The sequence below is a fragment of the Argopecten irradians genome, chromosome 7, assembly GCF_041381155.1.
Source record: "Argopecten irradians isolate NY chromosome 7, Ai_NY, whole genome shotgun sequence".
NCBI lineage: Eukaryota > Metazoa > Mollusca > Bivalvia > Pectinida > Pectinidae > Argopecten > Argopecten irradians.
This window is the reverse complement of record NC_091140.1, coordinates 29066974-29092317: the sequence shown is the minus strand read 5'-3', so window position 1 is coordinate 29092317 and position 25344 is coordinate 29066974. Positions and strand designations below refer to the sequence as shown.

Here is a 25344-nt window from a genome sequence, read left to right as displayed (position 1 = left end):
TATTGTCTGAAATAAAGAATAAAATATCAAATCTTAATCCAACATTATTTATTGAATATCACTTCAGAAATGTTCTCCATGTTAAATACCCAAACTATTTGTTTTAAAATGTTTTATAGTTGAATTTTCAAATTACTGTATTTTAGAGTAAAGTTCATCTTCATTGAATTGGCTTTTCCATAGTAATTGGTGATTCGTTTATCTCCATCGTTACAACGACTGGAAAATCAAAACAGCACATGAAAGCATGACGGATGTTTCATCTTAAATCTTAAACTACCCTTTTTTTCTTCAAGTTAAGACTCGTCAATGTCAAGATATAATATTACATCATGAAGATAAGGTTATCTCATATCGTCAAATCTATAATGGCCTTGAACGGTTACTTATCGTTGGACAATGCCTCAGTGACATCCGTAATTAGAACAATAAGATATGTATCTCATGAGGTATCCTCCTCGAATATACCCTGATAGTTACTCACTGTCGTTATATTCACTAACCTCGATATACTCCAAGGGTTACTATCACTGTTGATATTATTCCGCTTAACCTGTCTATATTATTAGGCTTTTTAATCTTTTTGCCTAATATATATCAGGCAAAAAATAAAGTTTAAAAAAGACTAAAAATATAAGCAGTTTTAGAGGACTATGTTGATATATCCACTCCAGCGGTATATTACACTGACGTTATATCATCAATACTCCAGGGGTTACTTTCCCTTTCCTTATATCCTTTACATCCCCGATATTCCAGGGGTTACTAACACTGTCGTTATTATTGACACAACGATCATGATGGCAATCCCTGGAGTATCGAGGATGATAATGTATAAATACATAATGCTTACCAAACAGAATGTACAGCAAACAAGATTGTATTAATTCGGGGATATTAATTGAGGGTATCCATGTATATCGTATACACATTTGTACAGCAATATATAGTTAATTAAAGCGAAGAGTGATGTTTTTTGCATTAATGAATATAACTACCAGCAATAGGACAGTATGATGTAAAACTATATAAGTTTATACATTTAGAATTTTACTCTAACTTCTAAAATCAAATCTAGTCAACATATTATTTCTCAGATCGTGATCTTCCATATTCTACAAATAACTGTAGTTTCACATTCTAAACTTCAGCTTATTGTTAATGTGTCGTTACAATGATGTACATAAAAATAAACTTATCTTCTACAAATTTAGTATCCTATTATCGCTGCAGTACAATAAGTACCTGTTCCATACTCACAAACCATATATGCGTTAATACAACCAATATGATATGGTCAAAATATGACACGTAGATACATCTCATATCATTTTAACATAAACTTCGATATGTATGGGATGATAACATGACTTTGTGAGGTTAATATCTCCATTTCCGGTTATATCGGCCTATTAGACATATTACCCTGTACTAAATTAATACACTTATTGACATCTAATTCTATTAAATGTATAAATAGAGGAGATGGCACTATTTATGCCATACCAAACAACTCTGGAAGATAATACAATCATGCCATAACAGCGCTGATAACTATTTTTAAAATAGTACCCTAATTCTGCGAATAAAATAGATTTCTAACAATATATAAATAAAGCAAAGTCGCGCGTACATTACTCAAATTCTAAATACACCTAACTATTGTTTGTTTTATTTTTCACGGACTGGCCATCTGTTCCTTCGTCCATATTGAGTCTGTTGTAGTTGTCCTTCATTACCAGTAAGACGGGGAGTGACACAACAATGGAACCGAGCAGGACCCAGTTCTCCCATGTCGTACCTATAACAAATATCAACAAACATCGTAGAAAAGTAAGATAAGTATCTAATGATTCATGTATCGCAACCAGACTTAAACAAGACATTTATAATACAGGATAAAGATACTTCTTTTCAAAATTGCGACAAAAAATAAGAGCACCTTAACATTAAATAAAAAGAGAATAATAATAAATATTTTCCGTCATAACCATGTGAATCGTGTGGAATGGAATAATGCATAACTGATGACTACTGGTATCTTACCGATATTAGGGACCATTTGAATAGCCAGGAATATAAGACCAGCGATGTTGAAAAGTAATGTGAGTGCGAAGTTGGTGATGCCCTCAGCAACCGGATATGAGTTCTCACATGCCATCTCGAAGAAGAGCGGCGGAGAGGCATTCACACACAGAGTTCCGATGACAATGGAGGCGTAAATCTGGACTGGAATCAGGATAAGAAAATATAATGTTTGTTCGGCGGGTTTTTCAAATACAAATGTCGTTATCCAAAAGTATGGATACCTCACAGACGGAAGATGAAGCAAAGGCTTATACTAGATAATCTAACAGAATTTTGTTTAATATTTAAATAACATTTATATATGAGTTCAATAACACTGTTTACTATTTGAAAAACAAACCTTTACAAGGAACTCTCTCTGTAATTCCGTTCAGTATTTGGATGTACTTACTAAATGAGTTCTCTCTCTCTATTTAAGGATTAACTTGAATAGATTTTTATGTTATTGAAATATAACACAAAACTCCGAGTGTACTCTAAATAAACTGCGAAGCGGCTTATGATGAGCGTACACTCAGATTTTTGTGCTTTATCTCCATAATATAAAAATTCTGTTCAAATTAATCCTTATAATTCAATTTACTAAAGATAATCTCTTCAATATTCAAAATTCATTTAGGGACTCTTTTGTCTATGAAATCATAACGCCGTCATCTCAGCCAATCAGAAGCAACGTTACAAACGGCGACGCCATTTATTCCTTCATGGGCTGATAAAATAATTGTTTAAGCCAATGAAAATGCTCGTAACAAGCAAAATTGAATTATAAACAAATAATTTCGTTCAGTGGATAGATACACTCGCAAAAGGGTTGATCAGTATCTTCGTTCAGTATATTGTTATACCGAATTTGCATATTACAGAGTTATCTGCACTTGCGGGTAGGTATTAATTATGACGTCATGTTTTTGCGAGCGTAACGTCATATTTTTTCTGAGAAAATGACGTGAATTGCGCTCACAAAATAATGATATAACAATCGATACCTACCCGCAAGGGAGCTAACTCTGTAATATGCAAAGACGGAATGCATGTTCGTAAACAGTTCTCTATACAACATCGTTTAGTAAATAGACACACTTACAGGAGATATCTTTATATATAGCTCCATTTAGTATTTGGACACATACAAAATGTAATGTACACAATGTGTTTTCTTTATAAAACCGTTTTAGTATTCAGACACACTTACACAATGAAATCTCTATATAAATCCGTTCTAGTATTTGGACACACAACATGTGTTTTCTATATAAATCCATTAAAGTATTTAATGTGTTTAATATATTTTAGTATTTTAATTCACTTACATAATGAACTCTCTATTACTCCGTTTAGTATGAGATTCAACCAGAGGAATGATGCTGTAGCTACGATGTAAAGTCCTATGAGAAACATCTTCATATGTTTAGAGAATACATCCGCAAATCTGGAAAGGTACAAAACATTTCGTTGAGAAATATTCTGTTAACAAAATTAATATAATGCAATGATAATTCACATTCTTTACAATATATAAACTGGAATGTTTTAAGATGTCTTATAAAGTTACGAAGAACGTTTATACAGGTAATGATGCATCCTGTTAAAGCTATACTATAGAGTTGGTAAACTGTCTGATGTCATAATGGACAAAATGATATGTCTGAAATATTTATTAAGGACAGCATTGCTCCAAAAAGAAATGACAATTTGAATGGCATTGCAAATAATATTTTCCTTATACAAACAAACTTACTTGCCAAATACGATTGCTCCTATATTACCCGCTATTATAGAATAAAATCCAATCCACCCCGCTTCACGCTAAAATGAATACCGGTACATTATGTATATTAATATGAACATTTGTGGGTTTTCATATAAATCGCAACCACTAATTTAAAATACATTCCAACTATGCTATCATTGAATCAGCTAGATTGATACAAATATTGAAAATGCTCATGAAAAGAAAACATCTTTTCTAGAAGCCATCTGGGGACCATAGAACATGCGCGGATGTGCAAAATTTAGAAAAAAAGTACAAATAAAATCGTTACCGTTTTGATTGTGCTATATCATTGAACCGTATTGACTGCGTTTCCAACCAGGACATACAATTAAATGACACTTTACCTGTGTTACACCGTGCGGTTTGAGGTTGACGTCCAGCACACCTTCCCACATTCCTAAAACACCAGTGGACACGCCATACGTCAACCCAACCATCCAGAACATCTTGTTTCTAAACACAAAAAAAGTAACAACCATCTGGAAGATTTTGTTTCTAAACATTGACAACATTATCATACGTCAATATAGTTACTCAGAACATTTTGTTGTTAAAGATTGGGAAACACTTAAATCTTATTTATACATGTACATAAGCCCAACCATTCGGAACATTTTGTCACAAAACATAGGAGCACACTGCAATTATCAGTAGTTGGAATCGTGGATGGAACGAGAAATTACAAAGTGAAACACAAACAATAAGCAAGGAAATCCTTTCAAATATCACACCGATGGAAAGTGTTCCCTAAAAGGATACTTGTATGTGGATTTCCATTCATACAAATAACTTTAACACGAACATATAGATAGGAAATAAGAAGAAAATGTACCTGACTAAAGCTCTAAATCCCGATTTGAAGTCAAGGCGGTCTACTGACGCAGATATGCTGGGAGGGAGTTTTGGTTTGGCGGGAAAATACAAAATGACCATTAGAAAAATCAGCACACACCACCCACATTCTGCAAGTAAAATGACTAATGTATAACAAAATATATTCGTGGGAATTTTTCCTTTCGCGAGTAGAAATCTACGAGATCTACAGCAGTCATTTATAATAATACATAAAACATGACTCGTGTTGCTTTTCTTATGGTGATTTCATAACAATCACGACCAAAGATTTTGTTAGACTGTAAATTTATGAATGAATTATTTTTATGCCACTTACCAAACATGATAACTAGAGTACTTGCACGTAGCCATGTTGTCATATCGAAATTTAGTATCTGCCAAAGCACTGTTAAAGGCAGCTAATAACATGTATAGAAAACGCAATGCTAGAAAAAACTTCTATAATAATATAAGAACGAAATGGAAAGAAGAGTTTTAGTCAAGTAATGAGCACCACTGCCCACGGGAACACGTCCTGACAACAAAGCTACGCGCGAGTTGTCTTGTCCTTACAGTGATATATGCTATACCTATTACAGGTAATAATTGCGGATACAAAGCAAACACACAATAGCAACACTCACTAATCATAGGAGGGCGAAACAGTAGTTTATTTTCATAAATGTAATAAGTGCATCCGAATAATCAGAACTGCTTAAATAGCATGAATAGCTATTTCTGATATTGGAGATTAAAAGGTCAAATAGTTATCAGATAATTTAGTAATAAAAGTAAATTTAGTGTTTATTTTGTTTAACCTTTAACATTATGTGAAAAGTTCCTAGATATAGAATATCTAGTGTCGTTCTAAAAGTTTTCGGCCACGTCATACTTTAACTTATAACGTATACATCATACATCCCCCTTTTAAAATGTTAAACCACATTTTCTTTCCATTACAATAGCTCGTTCCATTGTCATACAAATTTCATGTATGAAATGTATATGGAATTCATTGATAAATGTATTTTGAAAAAAGAACCTTTAAATGTTAAAATCAATGACTTACCTATATACAGCATTCTCATGATATCGTTTCGAATTCTATGGACTTCGTTGACGTCATCTACAGAAATGTAACATAGATATGTGTAACTAAACATGATTCATTTCATACACGCATCTTTATAATAAAGAAAACTAATTACTTAAAAAATATATAAAATATCACATATAAATATATTGAAGATATAATATGAATAATGTAATAGTGACTATGATCAGAACTATTTCAATTTTTGCATTATAACAATTTAGCTGTCAGTGCAAAAAAGTTCTTTAAAGCGTAATTCATTCTTACCATTGTCGTCGATACTTGTAATGTTTCCCATTATGCCTGTTGTATTATAACGTCTAAAACAAAACCCAAAATATTATTGTATGTTTCAAACAAACAAAAAAGCTGTTAATTATATATATCAGGGCGAATATAATTAAGCGCAATTCGGTGGTTCAATACCGAAAATACTTTTTACAAAATTAAGCACTGTACATGAATTAGCGCTTCTAAACCAGCGCAAAAAGCACTAAAATAAAACTACCGCTAACATTAATAAATTAACCGTATAATTAAGCATACGTAATACTTTTTAAAGTTGCATTTTATGTTACCTTATTCCTCATATATACTAGATATTCAGATGCATTATACATTTATTGCCCTGATGTGAGGGAGACATGAAGATTTGTTTCCCGCGATAAGTAATGTTTTCCGAGGGCGTAGACCAAGACATGTTTTTTTTATTCCGAATCTATAACTGTAAATGTTAAGTTACATGTACCAAATAAAGAATGCTAAAAAATGTATAGACTACAACCAGTGTACAAATAGAAGACTTAATGGAATTAGTAATATTTAACAAAAAGGAAGAAATACAACATAAATATTCTTCAGCAATTCATCTTTAATAATTATTTTATAAAACCAGCACTGCCTTATAACTCTTAAAAGAATGTAAAGATGAAAACAAGAAGTATACCTAACCGTGTAGATAGAGTAAAACGTAAAAAAAAACCAAATATGACCCAGGCTGAACCCATCCCCGTCCCTCACCTCTACTTCATAGTGGAATGTCATGGTTGCTAGGGGTAAGTAAGACATCGTAACTCATGGGCTGTAAGAATTCAGGTGAACTTACAATTAAGCAAAATCATCAATGCACATGGCTTAAGCGTGTCGATGGTGACACATATTTAGACACATAAGGCCGTTATCATTGTGATTTTTCTTTTCAATATGAGAGTAAGATAAATTGACATCCTCGACAAGCTTCGTGCTGACCAGATATAAACTTTCCAGATTTAATGATCAGACCAACGTAAGATTGAGATTTTCGTTTGCTTACTGTGTTTGGTTGTGTGACGGGGAGACTTCAGGCGACTCTGGCACCATGTAGGGACCTACAATGCATAGAAGATCTTATATGAGTGGCTATGTAATATGAAATTTATCAAACGAGTAATTTGATAAAAAATTTAAAATAATTTGATATGCCACAAGCCTTTGTTAATTATTTAACGAGTTTGATAAACTTCATGTTACATAGTCACGAATGTACGATTTTATTTATCACATAACATGCATTAATAGAAATATTAGTGGAACTTTTTAATTTTGTCTCTATATGAAATAGTAGAAATCCGGCTCGGATGTAACTTTTCCGTCAACTGAGACAATCATGCGACGCCATATAAAGATTATGACGTCAAAACTACCTGTGACGTCATGATAATGTTATTACACATGTGTCTTATGATATTTATGACATGGCCATATGACATGGCTATACGGGCCAGTTATGTGATAAAAATATTTTATATTACGATTGCTACCAACAGCAAATGATAGTCTATATGCTGTTTGAAGCGTTATTAGAAATTAAGTATGCAAATGTATGTTAAATGATTTAATATTATATGACTTTCACCTAGGACACGATTAGAGTGCTTTCAGCATTACTTTGTGCTATTTACATCGTGTTTGTGCTTTTTGGATAATTGAATCAGTGATGGTGTAACTAACGTAACTGAAGTAGTACACCTTAAGACTAGAATCTCTAACAATGTTCAAAATTTGAAAGTTCCGTATAGTTGCTTTTATTAGCGAGGAATTAATTTTTTTTCACTGTGGCGGCGTTTTAGTATACAGTAAGCACTAACCAACGAGATAAGCGACGGCGACACCCAAGTAGTTGAAGGCTGTAGCAGTTGCTGTGGCTGTTGTTCTCTGATGTGGAGGAAACCAGGCCACCGATAAAACTGGTGCTATTCCCATCGCAACTGGTCCACCCAAACCGTTGAAGAATTGTCCAATATTAACTGTCCTAAACATTGCATGAATTAATTATAATAACTGTTTCATGACTGTTTTTCATTCACAACGGCAGCGAAACAAGTGGAGGTAAAGCTTTATGAAATATTATTCTCATTACATATGATTGGGAAAAAACCTCGGAAAGATACAGTAATCATTTTTGTGCTTCCAGAGAAATGCATTTGGATTTGAAAATAACCCTTAGTTTAAGGAAATCACACTTTTACATACCACGTGACATACGGAGGTTCTGACGTAATACATCTGACTCCTGACCCGATTGCTATAAGACCAGCCGCGATCAGACACGCCCATCGTATACCTAGAACACAATGTGGTAATACCAAATCTTGACCATATTTAACCCCCAAAATATAGATAATTTTTATTTTAGATGAAAAAGTTTAGACATGTGTATTCCGTACAAAATCATGTTACTGAGTTATTCCCTTGCTGATAGGTATCCATTGTGACGTCATTATTTTGTGAGCAAATCAGTTCACGTCGTTTTTAATGAAATGCATGACGTAACGCTCGCATACACATGACGTCACAACCAATACCTATACGGAAGGGCAGACAGCTCTGTAAATGCAAATACAAAATGTAAAAGTACTTCTTATATATGAAAGATACACCTTACCTTTCACGTCCACAATCCATGAGAAGACAAACGACGATAGGACGAACGAGATTGGGAGCCAGTTAGGGAGGAGAGCCATGATGGATACATCCCAACCGAACGCCTTCTCACATGAGGCTGCGATAGGTCCCCATGTATTCCATACAGTTGTTTCCGTACAGGTAAGCACGCAAAACAAACCCAATACATACCAACGCCGCTTGTACACCTTACTCTCACCTCCCGGCTCGGATTTCACTATTTTGTCAGTCTCCGTATGGAAAGATACTGATGTCTTTTCTTTCGTTCTAACAACGTCATCGGAGTCATCGAATGACAAATTTCTTTCTCCGGATTTTGTACTAGATATATCCATTTCAACAGAAGTATTCTTACAAGGTTAGTTCCATATTAGAATCAATATGAAATTAAAACACGTAAGTTTGTCCAAGTTTTGTTTTTCAAATTGAAAAGATTACTTAACCATGCAACAAGAAATAAAACCGATTACAATATAATATGGTCGATATAATGAACTAACTGGTTATCTAATAGATATGGCAACATATAAGCGTATCTGCCTACGGGGGAACGGGTTGCGTTCGTATAAGAACTCCAAATAACTTTAGCGATGAGAAGATCACACAGCTATCATTATAGCCAAGGTCACACTAGGGTATTCTATTTATAAGCTGGATGACATCGACTACGCGACAATATGTTGCCAAAAGGAATCTGATATTGAGCATGCACTGTGCCTTTACTTTTAAGTGATAATAATTACCAATCGTAGACCTTTGTCGAGGTCAAGCTGGTGTTATACCGCTTTTCGTAGAAAAATTATAACTGAGGGCGTGTCCATTTACGGTCATTGTCAATTCCACCAGGTCAGTATATCAATATATTAACCGAATCAAACATCTTTAATTTCCATATACATTGTAAGATACGAAAATGGTCCGATATTATCTTCCCCTGGCATTCAACGTTACCATTAGGCGATCTCACAAAAGTAATATTGACTAGTTTGCAACGTCACAAAAACACTATTGACTATACAAAATGCGCATGTGTTAAAATGTATTCAATCTTAATTTACATTATGAAGGTGCATCGTCCGTTTCATGTACACATACACCTTTCTACAATGCCGTTATGATAATTGTATAGTTTATTCCCATATGTATACTGTTACAAGTTACATGCATAAACAATTAAATAATATCCAGTTAACAAAAAAAAAAAACAAAAAAAAAAACGATTCATAAACAGATGTTTCCGCAGACGAAATATTCAAACGATCATGACATTTTAAATCAAATTAAAATTCCATTTAATGCATTCTGACTTGAAACAGCTTTCACATATCCCTTACATATTGCATAGAACACTATATCCAATTTAATGTTCATTACCACGCATCATCACCATACAAAATGTGAGATGTGTCCAACAGCAGGGAGTTGAGGCAAACGACAAGCTGATGCAAAGACCCATGATAGATAACTGCAGACAATTCAAGGGATACGATTAAACATTAGTCCGGGGGCTTGTCATTGCCTGGGCTAATGTTGGTGAAGCTTGACACTATTTACCAAATTGTTCAGTAGGTCCCACTCTTTTGAATAAATAATGTGGCAAATGTTTTGACCATGCGGTGCAGTGAGGGGGCAAAATGGCCCAAAATATTAAGAAAATAAAATTGGTATGTAGCTTTTAGAAAACACCTTTCGCTCATTCTGACGTCGTAATCCTGATTTCCTCACATGGTAAGTTTTTTAAACCCGAAAACGAACAAAACATATATGACATACACACATATATTTATTCAGTGACGCCATTTGCTTTCTTTATACCATGTTATCAACTAAGTCAAGTCTAGAGATATAATTTAAACATTGTGGTCCGAAAACATATATATGACACACACAGATGTTTATTTATTTAATGACGCCATCAGCTTTCTTTATGGCTATTTCATCCACTGTAAGCCTATTATAACTATGGTCCATGAAGAGTAGAACAGGTATACCCACACCTATCGATCCCAGAATGCTCCAGTTCTCCCACGCCGTACCTGTAACACAGCATATCAAATAGCATTTGATGACATATTCTATAACGTAATACGTCATATTTGATATTTAATAATAAGGTAACCTTGTTGGGAAATGTTGATATACCCAGAAATATCAGTTCAGTCACGTGACATAATCTACCTTTATTTGGTATAATTTATATACCCAGAAATACTAGTACTTTCACGTGACATAACTTACCTATATTTGGTAACACTTGTATACCCAGAAGCATCAGTCCAGTCACGTGACAATAACCTACTTTTATTTGGTATCATCTGTATACCCAGAACCACCAGTCCAGTAACACATAATGGGGGTATCATCTGTATACCCAGAAAACACCAGTCCAGTCACATGACATAACCTACCTGTATTTGGTATCATTTATATACCCAGAAACACCAGTCCAGTCACATGAACATAACCTACCTATATTTGGTATCATCTGTATACCCAGAAACACCAGTCCAGTCACATGACATAACCTACCTATATTTGGTATCATCTGTATACCCAGAAACACCAGTCCAGTCCACATGAACATAAATACCTATATTTGGTATCATCTGTATACCCAGAAACACCAGTCCAGTCACATGACATAACCTACCTATATTTGGTATCATCTGTATACCCAGAAACACCAGTCCAGTCACATGACATAACCTACCTGTATTTGGTATCATTTATATACCCAGAAACACCAGTCCAGTCACATGACATAACCTACCTATATTTGGTATCAACTGTATACCCAGAAACACCAGCCCTACTGTGTTAAGCCACATTAACATGACGATTGTGGTAATTCCCTCGGCTATAGGGTAGGTAATCTCACACGCCATTTCTATCCACAAAGGGACGCTGGCGTTCACCAGGAGGGTTCCCACAATTATGGATATGTATATCTGGGCTGTAAAACATCATATATATGAATAAGTGGCTATTCATTAAATGTCAATCAGTAATTTATAGGAGTCGCCAAGACGAGCAAGGTGGCCGCAATAATGAGCTGGTTTACCAAGATTAAAATACCGGTAGCAATAGTATGAGTATTTAGCCATTCTCAATACTCCATGAGTTACTTTCACTGTCATTATATCCACATATGGACTACCCCTTCCTTTGAAGTTTTACATAGAGCGACGCTTAACAGCAAAAACATACAGTATTGTTCTTTTATTCTTTCGATTTCAAAGGACCAAAATACCAGCACATCCTTTGCCTCGCAAAAAGTCGTCAATATTACTATGTTTTATTCCAGGGGTGAATATAAAGACAGTGGTAGTGTCCCCTGGAATATCGAGGATGGCATGTAGTAGGTGTTCACTCATATCGGGTAAATGTATAATTTCATGTGCATACAGTATTTAATTTCATAAAACTAGAATTATTTTGACGGTTAACGACTGTCGTAACTGGATCATCGTCTTTGTCAGTTCGTTTTAGTTTATGTAATAATATGATAAGTAATTGATAAATATATATGTTGTTTATGTAGAATCTTCGGTTTTTCATTTGGTGAAAATAAAGCATATCTTGTGATAACAAATGTATCAATGAGGATTGACTAAGTGTTTCTTTTTTTATTTCTTTAAAATGATAAATATATATTTACCTATTGAGCTGGGAATCACGTCGATCAAAATAAGGTTGAACCAAAGAAAATCCAGGAAGGCCATAGAATATAAGAATATCAGTATCTGTCTGGTATGTTTTGAAAATATATCCGAAAGTCTGTAAATAAAATGAGATTGATGTAAATAGAGAATTATAAAAGACAACAAACTATATAAAATGCCGAACGTGGACAGTATGTTTAATCAATAATAATACCAAAATGGAGTAAAACATACAAATAATTGTACTTTGCGATTAGTTGACACTTGGGTTTACGAGTGAAATAATCTTATATTCAGTGGGTAACACATTCCGTATACATTTCTATGTGGTGTATGACTAAAAAAGTTTCATCACATCAAATATTTGGACACATATATCATTTCTATGTATATATAAATGACATGTCCGTGTAATATGAATTGCGATACGCGTTTGGATTTTGTGTATTGCAAGTTTAGTCTAATATCAGTACATCTCGATAAGATTAAAAATGATAACACTGAAAACAATTCCCCTTGAATGCTACACAGTAATCTGCCCTTGCGGGGTAGGAATGGATTAAGACGTCAATAGTCTTATACATATGGGCAGATAACTCTGTATTATTCTTATTTAGAAAACCAATCATATCACCCACCTGGCCATCACAAGACATCCAAAACAGCCGGCAATGATGGAATAAAAGCCAATCCATCCAGCCTGAGTCTGTGTAGAGAACAAGTCTACATTATCATGGACTTATAATTTCAAATACACTTTACATACTTCAATTAATATATGTATGTATGTCAAAACCCTGTATATTTTATATAAAAAATTATCAGACCGACTCACAATTTATCAAATAATCAAAATAAAAAACATAACAATTAAACTAGTAATAGCTACATCAGTATAATGTTGGAGATGCGTTACTCTTATAAACAACACCAAATATCGTTTTTTTTGGCAACCATGGCAACACCCAATGTTCTCACTTATATTCTATTCTGTCTTTGCATATTACAGAGTTAGCTCCCTTGCGGGTAGGTATCGATTGTTACGTCATTATTTTGTGAGTGCAATTCACGTTGTTTTCACCGAAACGTATGACGTTACGCTTGCAAACACATGACGTCACAATCATTACCTACCCGCAAGTGCAGATAACTCTGTAATATGCAAATGCGGAAAAGTAGGTCATCGTCCTTCTTAGCAACGTTGTGGTTCCAAGCCCAGTGTTTTAACACTATAACCGGTATGACACTACAACCTTTCGGTCCAAGACCTACCGCTAGACCACAGTGACCAAGGACAAGAACCTTACCTCAGATATATGATATGACTTTAGATTGACCGACAACACACCCGCCCATAACGCCACAATTCCAACGGGTACTCCATACGCTACACAAAGCTGTATAAACTTCTTGTTCCTGAAACAAGGTTATCAAGCAGAGGATCCTCAGGACAACACTATACAAAATAACGTACATTATTTAAAACGGGTATAAAAATAAAAAGAACGCCACTTTTATGGAAAATAAAAAAAGTAAAATGAATAAACGCTTAAGAATAGTTCATTTTAATCTATAGACAAAGTGCAAAATATGATTAACGTAAAAGGTTAGTATTGCCTTCTAGTTTAAAAATATGGTTACCCACGTAATAGGTACCTTATGGCATGGTTTTTGTTTGAATATGATTGTCATATTGACGGACGTACATACATGTGTAATTATATTATTTTCTGTATATACCATATGTTTTCAATATTTCTTAACAATCGAAATCATCTGCATTGTAGGAATGCGTTTGATATAAAGAAAACAAATGATTCAAAATTTCATCAACAGACCATGACATTTAGGAATGAAAAGTCATGAAAATCTTATTACCATTATAGTATATATACAAAATTATGTATTTTCAAAAATATGTATAATACAACACAAAAAATAAATGCTACATTAAGACTTACCTCATAAGTTTCTTGAATCCAGATATGATTTCCAAGCGTTGGGTACATGCTGAAGTACTTGGTGGTTTAGGGGGCTTGGAGGGGAAATATACCACCACTAATACCAGTAATAGAAAACACCACCCACATTCTGTGAACAGGGGAATTTCAAAGTCACTGTAAATAATTAAAGCATGATCATAAAACGGATAAATGTTTATCACATGCCTTTAGTACTTTAAAGACGTTCCACACGAAGACATATTCCTTCTTATCATTGCGATCAGTATGTTATTGCATATATACATACATATATACAAATTTTCAGCAAAAACTGTTAGCCAATTGGACCGATCGAAAGCCTGACAGATCATGACACTACACGTAAGGACCAGCGAAGTACAGGATTATATGACACACTACTTGATTTTCGTAGAAAAAGACACTCATCGAAATAACATTCAAGTGTACAGGCCTGAAGACACAAAATGCTACTTCGTGTAAACACAAACCAGTGTAAGCGTGTAAAAGAGACATATTAGGGGTACAGAAAAAGCCCATGTAAAGACGTATCAGTGTAAAGGCCTCTATAGACACAACCGAATTTTCAATCTCATAATGGAACGGCCTTAGATAAATACAACATGTTGTTCAATATAACGACCTACCCGTTATTACATAACTATGCGTGATTCAAAATGGAAAAAATAATATTATAAATTCCATAGCAGTTGGTGGTAGTTTGTGTTTACATTCTCCAGTGTGTTAACACCTACAACGCATTTAATTGGTCCACTCCAACACCTCTTGATACAGATTGACTTCTAACTTCGGACAATTTTTCTTAGTGTATTTTCCTTTATACTTTATATAGCAATGTATTCATTGTATAAGAGGTACTTTCTTATTTAACATAGATTCTATGATAGTATTTTAAGGTGAAAATGCATTATGTATTACGCATTATACGGTGGTGAGTTTTCTTAAATGTATACGAGAAACGGTACATACAAATTACCCAGCACGAACGTGACTGTTAATTATCATGTTTATCTGAACTCTCGTTAATTAGTTTTCTATTTTTTATAAGATTCAAAATATGAACATTAACTACCCCTAGTTTGATGCACATAAAAGACACTTCTCTAGATCTATTGCCACAATGAGACAGAAGAGGTCACATGAAGTCACGTCACTAGATCTATTGCCACAATGAGACAGAAGAGGTCACATGAAGACACGTCACTAGATCTATTGCCACAATGAGACAGAAGAGGTCACATGAAGACACGTCACTAGACACGTCTCTAGATCTATTGCCACAATGAGACAGAAGAGGTCAAATGAAGACACGTCACTAGATCTATTGCCACAATGAGACAGAAGAGGTCACATGGCGACCTACCAGCATAAAGGATTAACATGATCCGATGACGTATCCATGCCACTTCTGACTCGTCTGTAATTCCAAAACAGTAAAAAGATAATTTCAGCTTCAGTTTTTTTAACATTGACTTATCATTTTTAAATTCGTATTTTGACTGTTTTGTCTTCAATATTAACTGTATCTAACTAAAGGTATATTTGAGGACTAAGTTCATTTAGCCTTTGTAGAATATGAAAAGTTATAAGATAACATCTGATGATGTTTGCATTGAAATTCAAAATTTCATATTCATAAGAACAACATGGTTATTTCATAGTTATGATATCAATTTTGTATTCTAGAATTTAATCCTTTATTCAATCAATCTTACCGTATACGTGAGTTGAATTTAAAGTTGTTGCCATGGTTACGTTAACTTGTTGCATTTGGGAAGCACTATAACGAGAAAATATGAAATTTATAAACGCATGGTTAAGAGAACTTCTTACAATAAACATGAGTTAACAAAGTGGGCATTTTATGGTGACCGGCTATTTAAACAAATGTTATTATATTCCATTCATAAAATTTAGACAAAGGCAATTTGAAACCGTAGTTAAATGTATGCCCATCAGCAGTACAGATAATTTATATAAAAAATATCCTTTCACGTTCACGTATTCACAACTTACGGCAAAATAATGTAAACCAGGCATCACAAATCAATGGTACAATTTTCATAAATTATATATAATTCATTTAAAAGCAAAATCAAAGAAACAACGGTTATGTGAACAATAATTGAAGACCTTTCTTATATACCAATATTTTGTTTGATCATGCTATCGTTTATCGTCTGATATTTCCTATTAAACGTCTGTCATATCAAACATATTTACTTTTAAAATAATATAAACATTGCGACCATTCTCGTTAATTCATTTTCGATTTAATACAGAAGTTTAAATATTAAAAAGCATTCTCTTGCTTATGAAAACATTTATGTATCAAACACTCACGTATAAGTTGTATTAACATCATCCCTATTAAACAAAGGACCTACAACACAAAAGAAAATCATGTCATTAGAATGTATATAGTACTTACTGAAAATTTCCAACGTGCAATAAATCAAATCATAATCCTAACTTGTAATAAAATGAAGCGTCATGATAATTGACGTGATCAGGGTACGATTAAAAAACAATTGTAACAACTGGAATTTCCTATCAGTGACATCAATATAACATCAATATTGACTATTTACTTGGATCATATAATAAAAACAAGTCCAAAGAGTAAATGCAATGCAAGTGTGACTACAATGTGTTTTAAATTCCAAATTGTCAATTTTCCATAAATATCCGTTTTTAAGACTTCTCCAGTATCATCATTTTTGTGAAAGATTGGGACTACTAACAAAAAATTAATAGCATGATATTATAGCAATATACTCAATACGGTATCAGATTTCTTTGATATTCACTATTAGGTTGTCACCACTCGCATTAGAATTGAATCTCCTCATGCCAACACGCCACAGTCTATAAGATACAAGCTAGTGTTCTGTTCCTGGTTAACGGTCAACATTAAAGTAGTGGGACGACTGGTTGTCCGATGTCAGTATAATGTGACAAATGGGTTGTGCTGTTCGGTGACTTAACCTGTCAATACGGCGCCATGCCTAATAAATCAACAAATCAAATCTACCTATAAGAAAAGAAGCGGCAACACCTCCATAGTTAAGCAATGTTGCTATGGCTGTAGATGTAGTCCGCTGGTGTGGCGGGAACCAAGCAGCAGACAAAACAGGTGGCGCCCCCATCGCTACTGTACCTCCTAGTCCGTTCAGGAAGGCCGATATATTAGCTGTCCTGCAACATATCAACCAATGTTCTGTGAACTAACGTCAGAAAAACTTGTTTTCATAAAACAATAATGAAACTTTTATCCTGTAAATAAGTAAAAAAACCGCATCAGATATCAATGATAGCATGATACTCCCATGGTCATCAGATCTTATAAAACACCACAATCTGTACCCTGAATGACATATCCATTTGTATTTTCCTTTATTTTGCTGTTCTTTTCAAGCTGACTTTTATATTTAATTCTTCTGATCTTTGTGTAGATTACCCATTAACGTTTTGAAAAATCGAATCTTCAAAAGTTTGAATTTGATCAGAATCTGCAAAAGACAGTAAATAGGTCGACATTAGAGTTCTACAGAAATCCTACTTTTTTTATTACATTTTGCATGGTCTTAATCGTATTCATAAGGGTTCTATTTGATAATCGTGTAATTGCATTGGATCAACCATTTCCTTCCATTCTACTAGAGTCATTCTCTTAGTTCCACGCCGTCAATACCGTCGGAGTGAAACGAAGGGAAGTCAATCTGATATATCTTGTCATAAAATAATACCGGGTATAGCACTACAAAAAACTTGCTTAGATGAAACATTTAATTATTTAATGCATCATCGAAAAAGAGAACTTGTCTTAATTTAAGTATTCCGCAGTTTTGCTTTTAAGCAATAAACTGTTACCAGATTAGACATACAGTTGATATGAATCCCATCCGGAAGGAAGATACATAGAATGGCGCCCATATGTCCAATCTGGTAACAGTTTGTTATTTATCTTTCCATTATGGCCATTCAAACCCAAAACTATACACGTATATCTTTTGAATTTTCCGCTTGCGCTAGTGTTGACGTCACCAAGTTCAATAAATGGAATAGCCATAGCACTAGCTTACGAATATAGTTCAACACAGAACGGTTTGAAAAAAGCAAACAAATGAAAACTATGCGATGATGTTTTTCAATAACTGCTATTTATCAATAAGATAATACTGTTGGATTTCAAAGACCGCACAACTTTATTTATTTGACCGTTATGTATAGGCGTAAGTATACATAAGTATACATTGTATTCATTGTCAGTGACGCTGCGAAAACGTTAAATATTCATACGCAATATGACGAGATATTCTGTAATTATTACTTCGCTTCATATAAGCTCATATAAGCGTCGGCAAAAATTCCAGCTTATAAAGTGAACATACCACGTGATATATGGAGGCTCTGACGTCAGACATCTGATGGCTGATGCTATGGTCGTTAGTGCTGCCGTAACAACACAAGATATACGTATACCTGAAATAACAAGGGTGTAAGGTAATACAAATGGTGTATACATATAATTACAAGGGTGCAAGTTTAAAATAAATAGTGTATACGTGTAAATACAAGGGTGTAAGGAAATAAAGATAGTGTATATCTGTAATTTCAAGGGTGTAAGGTAAGAAAAACGGTGTAAACATGTTATCATCAGGATGTAAGGTAAAACAAATGGTTATACATGTAATTACAAGGGTGTAAAGTAATACAAATAGTGTATACGTGTCATTGCAAGGGTGTAAGGTAAAACAAATTGTATATACATGTAATTTCAAGGGTTTGAGGTAGTACAAATAGTTTAGTATACATGTAATTACAAGGGTGTAAGGTAATAAAAAAGTGTATACCTGTAATTACAAGGAGGTAAGCTACTTCAAAAAGTGTTTACATGTTATTACAAGGGTGTAAGGTAATAAAAAAAATGTATAATGTAATTTCAATGGTGTAAGTTAATATAAATAGTGTATACCTGTAATTACAAGGGTGTAAGATAAAACAAATGGATTACAAGGATGTAAAGTAAAACAAATGGTGTATACATGTAATTAAAAGGTTGTAACGTAAAGTCATTTGTGTCTGCCTGTAAATACAAGGAAGAGAGGTCATCAAAATGGTGTATACATGTAATTACAAGGAAGAAACAGCATCAAAATGATGTATATCTATAATAACGATGAAGAAACGTCATCAAAATTTTGTATATCTGAAATAACAAGGCAAAAAAAGTCATCAAAATGGTGTTTACATGATCAATTTTATTTCAAAGATAAAAACAGATACACACGAGTCTACTTTAAAGTCCAGAACTAATTCATCGTTTTCACATCAGGACCGGAGAGGAAACATATGGATCGTCGTTTAGGTGATATCTATATTCGACTTTGATAAATAATAAATTGAATCTTATCGAAGAAAAAATCAACCTTAGAAATATGTTATATGAAAAAATAGTAGTTTTTACTGCCGAAAAGCAGAAAAAAGAAAGAGTGAATACCGGTTTGCTCCTAGTAAGTATAATAGAACTTGGTAGAGTGTGTAGTTACGTGTATCAAACAGTATACTGCAGTAAGAGAGTGAGACAAAGAAGTATAAAACGAGAACAAGAAAACTATAAAACGCGAACCGCAGTCTCCCAAAATTCACAAAGATAATCACTATCTGTAATACTTCGTCTACAGAGGAGATCTTAGTTGTAAAGTTAAAAATATGTTTAATACGTGTATTTGTGCCTGTTTTTATTCTCAAAAAGTATACTTCTTTTTTATAGCTGCTAATAATATTTGCATTAATGCCACTTGTATAGTAATTTTTATTATAGGTAATTGACTATTGATTTAGGATATTTCGTATTTATCATTGGCTTAAGATAATTGGGAGAAAAAGATATATCTTGACATACTTGCACTTAAGAGTAACAAGATTATTGATATGAACGTAAATGCCATAACTCATTTCAACAAATAAAATAAAATAAAATAAAAGAAATATTTATGAAGAATGAAAAGTGAAGGTAAAAAGACCTTAGCTGTTAATAGAACGTTAAACAACGAACCAGTCATACCTTGGACATCTAGGCTCCAGGAGAAAAGCCATCCTGTTAGTATAGATCCTATGGGACCCCAGTTAGGTAGAAGCGCCAGAATGGCAGTATTCCATCCGAAAGCCTTCTCACAAGATACAGCGATGGGTCCCCACGTATTCCATACCGCAGCCTGGGTGAAGGATATGAGAGAATACACTGCCAAAATATACCACCGACGTCCATAAACTTCAATGTCTGGTCCGTCAGGCCGGTGAGTCTCCTTTTCCTTCCTGTTGTCTTTCGATACTGCCTCGTTCAAATCACAAATATATTGTATTCTATCGTCAACATGTAGTACTTTGAGTTCAACAGAATCTGCAATGTTTCTAATGTATGCAGTAGAGTTATTTGGCTGTGTACTGAACTCAGTTACATGTTGATTTTGTGCATCCGTCGAGTTAGGTGTTACTTGATGACCACGTCTTACCATAATTATCTGTAATTTAATATTGAATAACCTTGACAACTTTGGCTTAAAATTGAATAAGACATAAAAACTTCACCATGAAGGTTTATCATTAACCCTGTAGAATAATATCATCTCATTTGATCATTTTATATGTTAGATAAGAATGACTGATACTTTTTATATAGGCCTTTTTATTGTACATTTTTATTTCACTATTGTAAGTATAATGAATTATATTGATATTGTTCAATATGATTTATCATCAATTTTAAAAATCCAGATTCTGGTTTTTCCAGGTGTCACATCCAAACCTCGTTAACTCAGTGGAAATAATCAGTTATCACCTAATCGGAATAGAATGGATCTTTTAGGATCGTTTCAAGAAAACGCTAAGAACTAAAGATTTTATTTCAGTTAAACAAAATTGATGTAAAGAGTTTCAACTGTATTACCTCAATGTTTTGATACATCTGCTCCAAAATAAATACTTGATTTTATCATTGTGCACACATTATCACTATGCTTGATGTGGGAAGTAAAGCATGTCTTAAAACAAACCCGAGGATATTAATTTGTCTGTGTACATCTGTATATCAGGTTCTCTAGGCATTTTATATCACATCAATGAAAACATAAGACAATCAAATGTATCAGAACAGTGTCAAATACAGCAAAATTCGAGAAATATTGGAGAGTATAGAACGCCATAGCTGAAAAAGATATAATGATGATACCAAATAAAACAATGGTAGATGTACGTAAATATATATCACCGAATCAAAAAATCGATTGATATAATGATAAAGAAAACAATACCATGAACATTTTAAATTAAATAATTATAGAAGCAAATGATATATTGGTCAAATCGAATCAAATATTGATATAATGATACTATATATCGATGAAATCAAATCATATAATGATAAAACCATATACAAAATGTAATATGAAAACACAAATTCATATACTAGTAGTATAATTGAACCATACAAGACAGCTACGGCGTACCATAGTATGGAGAGGGTGGGTGATTTATATGGACATACCTGTAAGTCAAATTACAAATGAATACACAGATGTTATCTTTGTGTAATATACAAAGACGGACAGATACTCACCGTTCACTGAATTCAGGACATACACAAACTAGTACTGATACAGAGCCAGTGGTGTAATAAAGGTGGGGAAATGTACAAACAACACTGATAGGCTGATATACAGGGTGCCGACAATTAAACACTGATAAAATACTTAGCTAGGTCATTTAAGGACAATTTTAGAAAGATAAAGCTGTATGGTCTGATTGACAATGCTGGGTATCTTGGGAAAACGAATATTTTGTTTTTATCTTGTTCATATCAGATTTCATGATTAACTAATAGGTGCCTGAAAGTAAACACGTGTACATGTACCATCGTCGATACTCCATGGGTTAATATCACTGTCGTTATATCAACCCGACTTTTATAACAAGGCTCTGTGTGCTTGGAAAGTAATCTGGTACAATAATCGAATAACGATATACTTTAGCATTAAACGGCTTTCAGTTCGTATTCATAGCCAAAATGAATGCAAACTGGACAAATTGCAATGTTGAAGTTGCCTCTGTCCAGTTGGCATTCATATCGGCTATGAATGCCAACTGAAAGATGTTCAATGTTTATATTTTCATTTGATAACGATTTTATGGTGAAATCTCAAGATATTTTACATTTATAATGAATGGGTCATTCGTTATCGTCGGATGGAACAGACATTGAACAGCCGTTTTCCGTGATCGCTTGCGCGATAATTATGACGTCACAATGATAATGTCGTCCTAATAAGCGCTTGAAGTTCAAAGTCTATATGAATGCAATCTGCGCTTGGTAAGGTTACATAGTGGGACTGCAGTGAAAATGTAAATATTGTGGTTTGAAGTTTGGCGTCACTCTCTCGGTAATCTCCAAAAGGTCTTCTGCAGGTCTGTGATAGATAAGCGTTTTTCTTTTCCTGAACCGACTTAATGGGACTCATAGTAACAGCTTTGTTAGAAATAAATGTCCCAAATACAAAATGTAGTTCACTTGAAAGTGATATTCCAATTCATTTTCTGTCTCTTCATAAGGCATAAACATTACTCCTGCTGTAAGGAGGAACATGGGACATTGTCAGCCAAGTAATTTACATAATGGGAATAATTCACGTACATGTACCATGTGATATCCGATAACGTTTGTGCGGGGCTATTGTTTCTATTGGTGATGGAATGACGTCAAATGACGTTATCGCGGGATTACGTCATTTCAGCGGGAAGAGATACTAGTCCCGCACAAACGTTATCGGGTATCACGTGGTACGTGAATTAGTCCCATGCAGTTTGGCTATGAAATGTTTAGGGGCGGATGTAACGATAGTCATAGTATCGAGAATTCCCTGGACTACTAGTATTTCATATAAACACTAAAAGCTTTACAGGAGGCTAAAACTGATCAATCACAGGCTCGCAAAAACAAACTGAAGACAACAACTTGACGACATCAAACTTGAAAAACAATTAGTTATGTAACATTATTCAATCAACTGATATCTTCTCATGCACATTCATGACATTGATCAAAGGACCAGAGCGACGCCAAACTTCAAAGCCATACCAGTCAAACATAACGTATTCTTATTCGATTCTGTTGATGTATAGCAAAGGAATAACACTATCTGTGGTTCTAATTAAGTCTCATAAATTTGCGCACCAATGAACAAGCGTGTAATTAAGGGAAACCAAACATAACATATGATATCAACAGAAAAGTGTATATTCTAACAGTTTTGGCAAAATTTTCAACTTTTGGCGTAATCAATCAAATCAGGATGATTTGAATGACGAGTTATTTATTATACTGCAGCAAATGGTGTATCTGTGCGAATAACTGAGATTGAGGACTGGAGTGGAAATTAGCATGTCAAAATATTGCTTAGCGAAGCATTGATGCCATACTGTAGATGAACTTATTTTATAGTTTTATTTTAGCACTTTTCGCGCTGTCTATGAAGCATTCGGCTAATTCACTTACATTGTTAAAGGATAAGGTGCGTTAAGTGTCATTTTGGCCCATGCTAGGATTCTCTTTATTTTTGATACCATGGTAACCTGATTATGTGTAATAGCGGTAATTCATATCCGCGCTAATAAATCATAACTTTCATGTTTTCGCATTCATGGTAAAATTTGACTAAGTTTAAAGTACGGTATTAAGGAATGTACTGGTTGTTTCTTTTCAAGGCAATTGCATCCCTAACAGTTAATACCGAGAATAGTTTAACTATTGAATCACTGATTGACTGATAATTTTTTCCTTAATCCTAACACCTTTCTGACAATTTCTTTGTGTCTCTGTAACAAATACATTGTAATTGGTAGTTGCCTGTATCACTTTTCATTGTATTTTTCAATTTCAGCTGAATTTATAATAATGTAATTCCATAATACTTTAATCAATTACTCATTATCTGTTTCATACCGTATGACTGGTTATTTTCACATGGATATTTTCGCTGTTTTTTTCCCTCTTCTTCGAGACAATGTTATGATCCGCGAAATATTGAAATATTATTGATTCAATACACTCTGGGTAAGTTTTGGGCTTTGTGTGATGGGTGGTTAGTGGCTCCCTTAAAACCATATCGCGAAAAGCGTTAAAATTTGATTTCCTCGTTTTTATTTCAAATCGCGAATTTAACCATTTACAGGGTATATAAATTAATGACTGGTGAACAGCAAGAAATTAACTTGGTTTTTATAGAGATTTCATTGTTGTGTGATTGGATAACAAAACAATTAAAGATGCTCCACCACCGACAGAGCATCAATGATATTCATCATTTGAACAATAATTGGTGTTTTATCGTGTATATATATAAATTAACACAAAAAAATAATACATGTTTAAAATCATTTACTTCGCCTTTGGTGCATGCGCAATCAGTTCTTCATTCCATATAGGATATAGTGCCACGGAATTTTTTCGGGATGCAATTAATTATTTTTCATATTTTAAACTTCAAGTAAAATTAGAAGCTCTAACTTTTCAATGGTGGTAATGGTGTTCAGTAAGTAACTTTTGTAACCGAAAAAAATACTAAATCGTCTGCTCATGTTTTTGATAGTGAAAAAATACCATTTCCTTAGTACATGTAAACTATTGATTTGCAATGTTTAATTTGCAATGTTACTATAGTCGTTGTTATAGCCATCTTTGAATGTCATGACAAAACTAGTAGCTCTGTGTGCACAATTGTGTGCGAGAAGAGACAAGATATTTTGCTGCATTAAAATCGGTTGATAGAACAATGGCACACTGTACTGGGTTTAAAGTTGAAAATCGCACATCTTTGAATTTTCATTTTGTTTTCAAAAGAAGTCTCTGCAGACTTTTGATTGATCACTTATTTCTCCTGTATATTATTCAGTTTTGCTATCTAATGATCA

The 25344-nt window shown here is 33.8% G+C and overlaps 2 protein-coding genes across 4 annotated transcripts; both read right to left on the bottom strand.

The window, feature by feature from the left end:
* Positions 1–31: 31 nt before the first annotated feature.
* LOC138328067 (solute carrier family 49 member 4 homolog) lies at positions 32–9243 on the bottom strand. The gene is made up of 12 exons (XM_069274671.1): positions 8713–9243; positions 8301–8391; positions 7916–8079; positions 7102–7156; positions 6057–6109; positions 5766–5822; positions 4695–4824; positions 4207–4315; positions 3827–3894; positions 3399–3517; positions 2047–2229; positions 32–1801 (listed from the first exon to the last, which is right to left on the bottom strand). The coding sequence occupies exons 1-12, from the start codon at positions 9065–9067 to the stop codon at positions 1656–1658; spliced, it is 1530 nt and encodes a 509-aa protein (XP_069130772.1). The 5' UTR covers positions 9068–9243; the 3' UTR covers positions 32–1655.
* LOC138328065 (solute carrier family 49 member 4 homolog) lies at positions 9241–22081 on the bottom strand. Of its 3 annotated transcripts, XM_069274668.1 has the most exons (13): positions 21998–22081; positions 20447–20903; positions 18771–18861; positions 17411–17574; positions 16720–16759; positions 16092–16156; positions 15740–15793; positions 14356–14485; positions 13702–13810; positions 13033–13100; positions 12391–12509; positions 11503–11685; positions 9241–10768 (listed from the first exon to the last, which is right to left on the bottom strand). In XM_069274668.1, the coding sequence occupies exons 2-13, from the start codon at positions 20895–20897 to the stop codon at positions 10632–10634; spliced, it is 1611 nt and encodes a 536-aa protein (XP_069130769.1). In that variant the 5' UTR covers positions 20898–20903; positions 21998–22081; the 3' UTR covers positions 9241–10631. The 3 variants fall into 3 exon arrangements, with proteins under 3 accessions (XP_069130769.1, XP_069130771.1, XP_069130770.1); XM_069274670.1 differs by lacking the exon at positions 11503–11685; XM_069274669.1 differs by lacking the exon at positions 15740–15793.
* Between the last annotated feature and the right edge of the window lie 3263 nt (positions 22082–25344).

Excerpts from the sequence above, each read along its gene's own strand:
- LOC138328067 (XM_069274671.1), bottom strand. The coding sequence starts at position 9,067 with ATGGATATATCTAGTACAAAATCCGGAGAAAGAAATTTGTCATTCGAT. Across the intron at positions 4,316-4,694 it reads GGATTTAGAGCTTTAGTCAG|AAACAAGATGTTCTGGATGG; the intron begins GTACATTTTCTT and ends TTTTGTGTTTAG. Across the intron at positions 2,230-3,398 it reads AGTAATAGAGAGTTCATTAT|TCCAGATTTACGCCTCCATT; the intron begins GTAAGTGAATTA and ends TCCTGATTCCAG.
- LOC138328065 (XM_069274668.1), bottom strand. The coding sequence starts at position 20,897 with ATGGTAAGACGTGGTCATCAAGTAACACCTAACTCGACGGATGCACAA. Across the intron at positions 13,101-13,701 it reads AGTCATATCATATATCTGAG|ACTCAGGCTGGATGGATTGG; the intron begins GTAAGGTTCTTG and ends TTCTCTACACAG. Across the intron at positions 11,686-12,390 it reads CGTGATTCCCAGCTCAATAG|CCCAGATATACATATCCATA; the intron begins GTAAATATATAT and ends GATGTTTTACAG.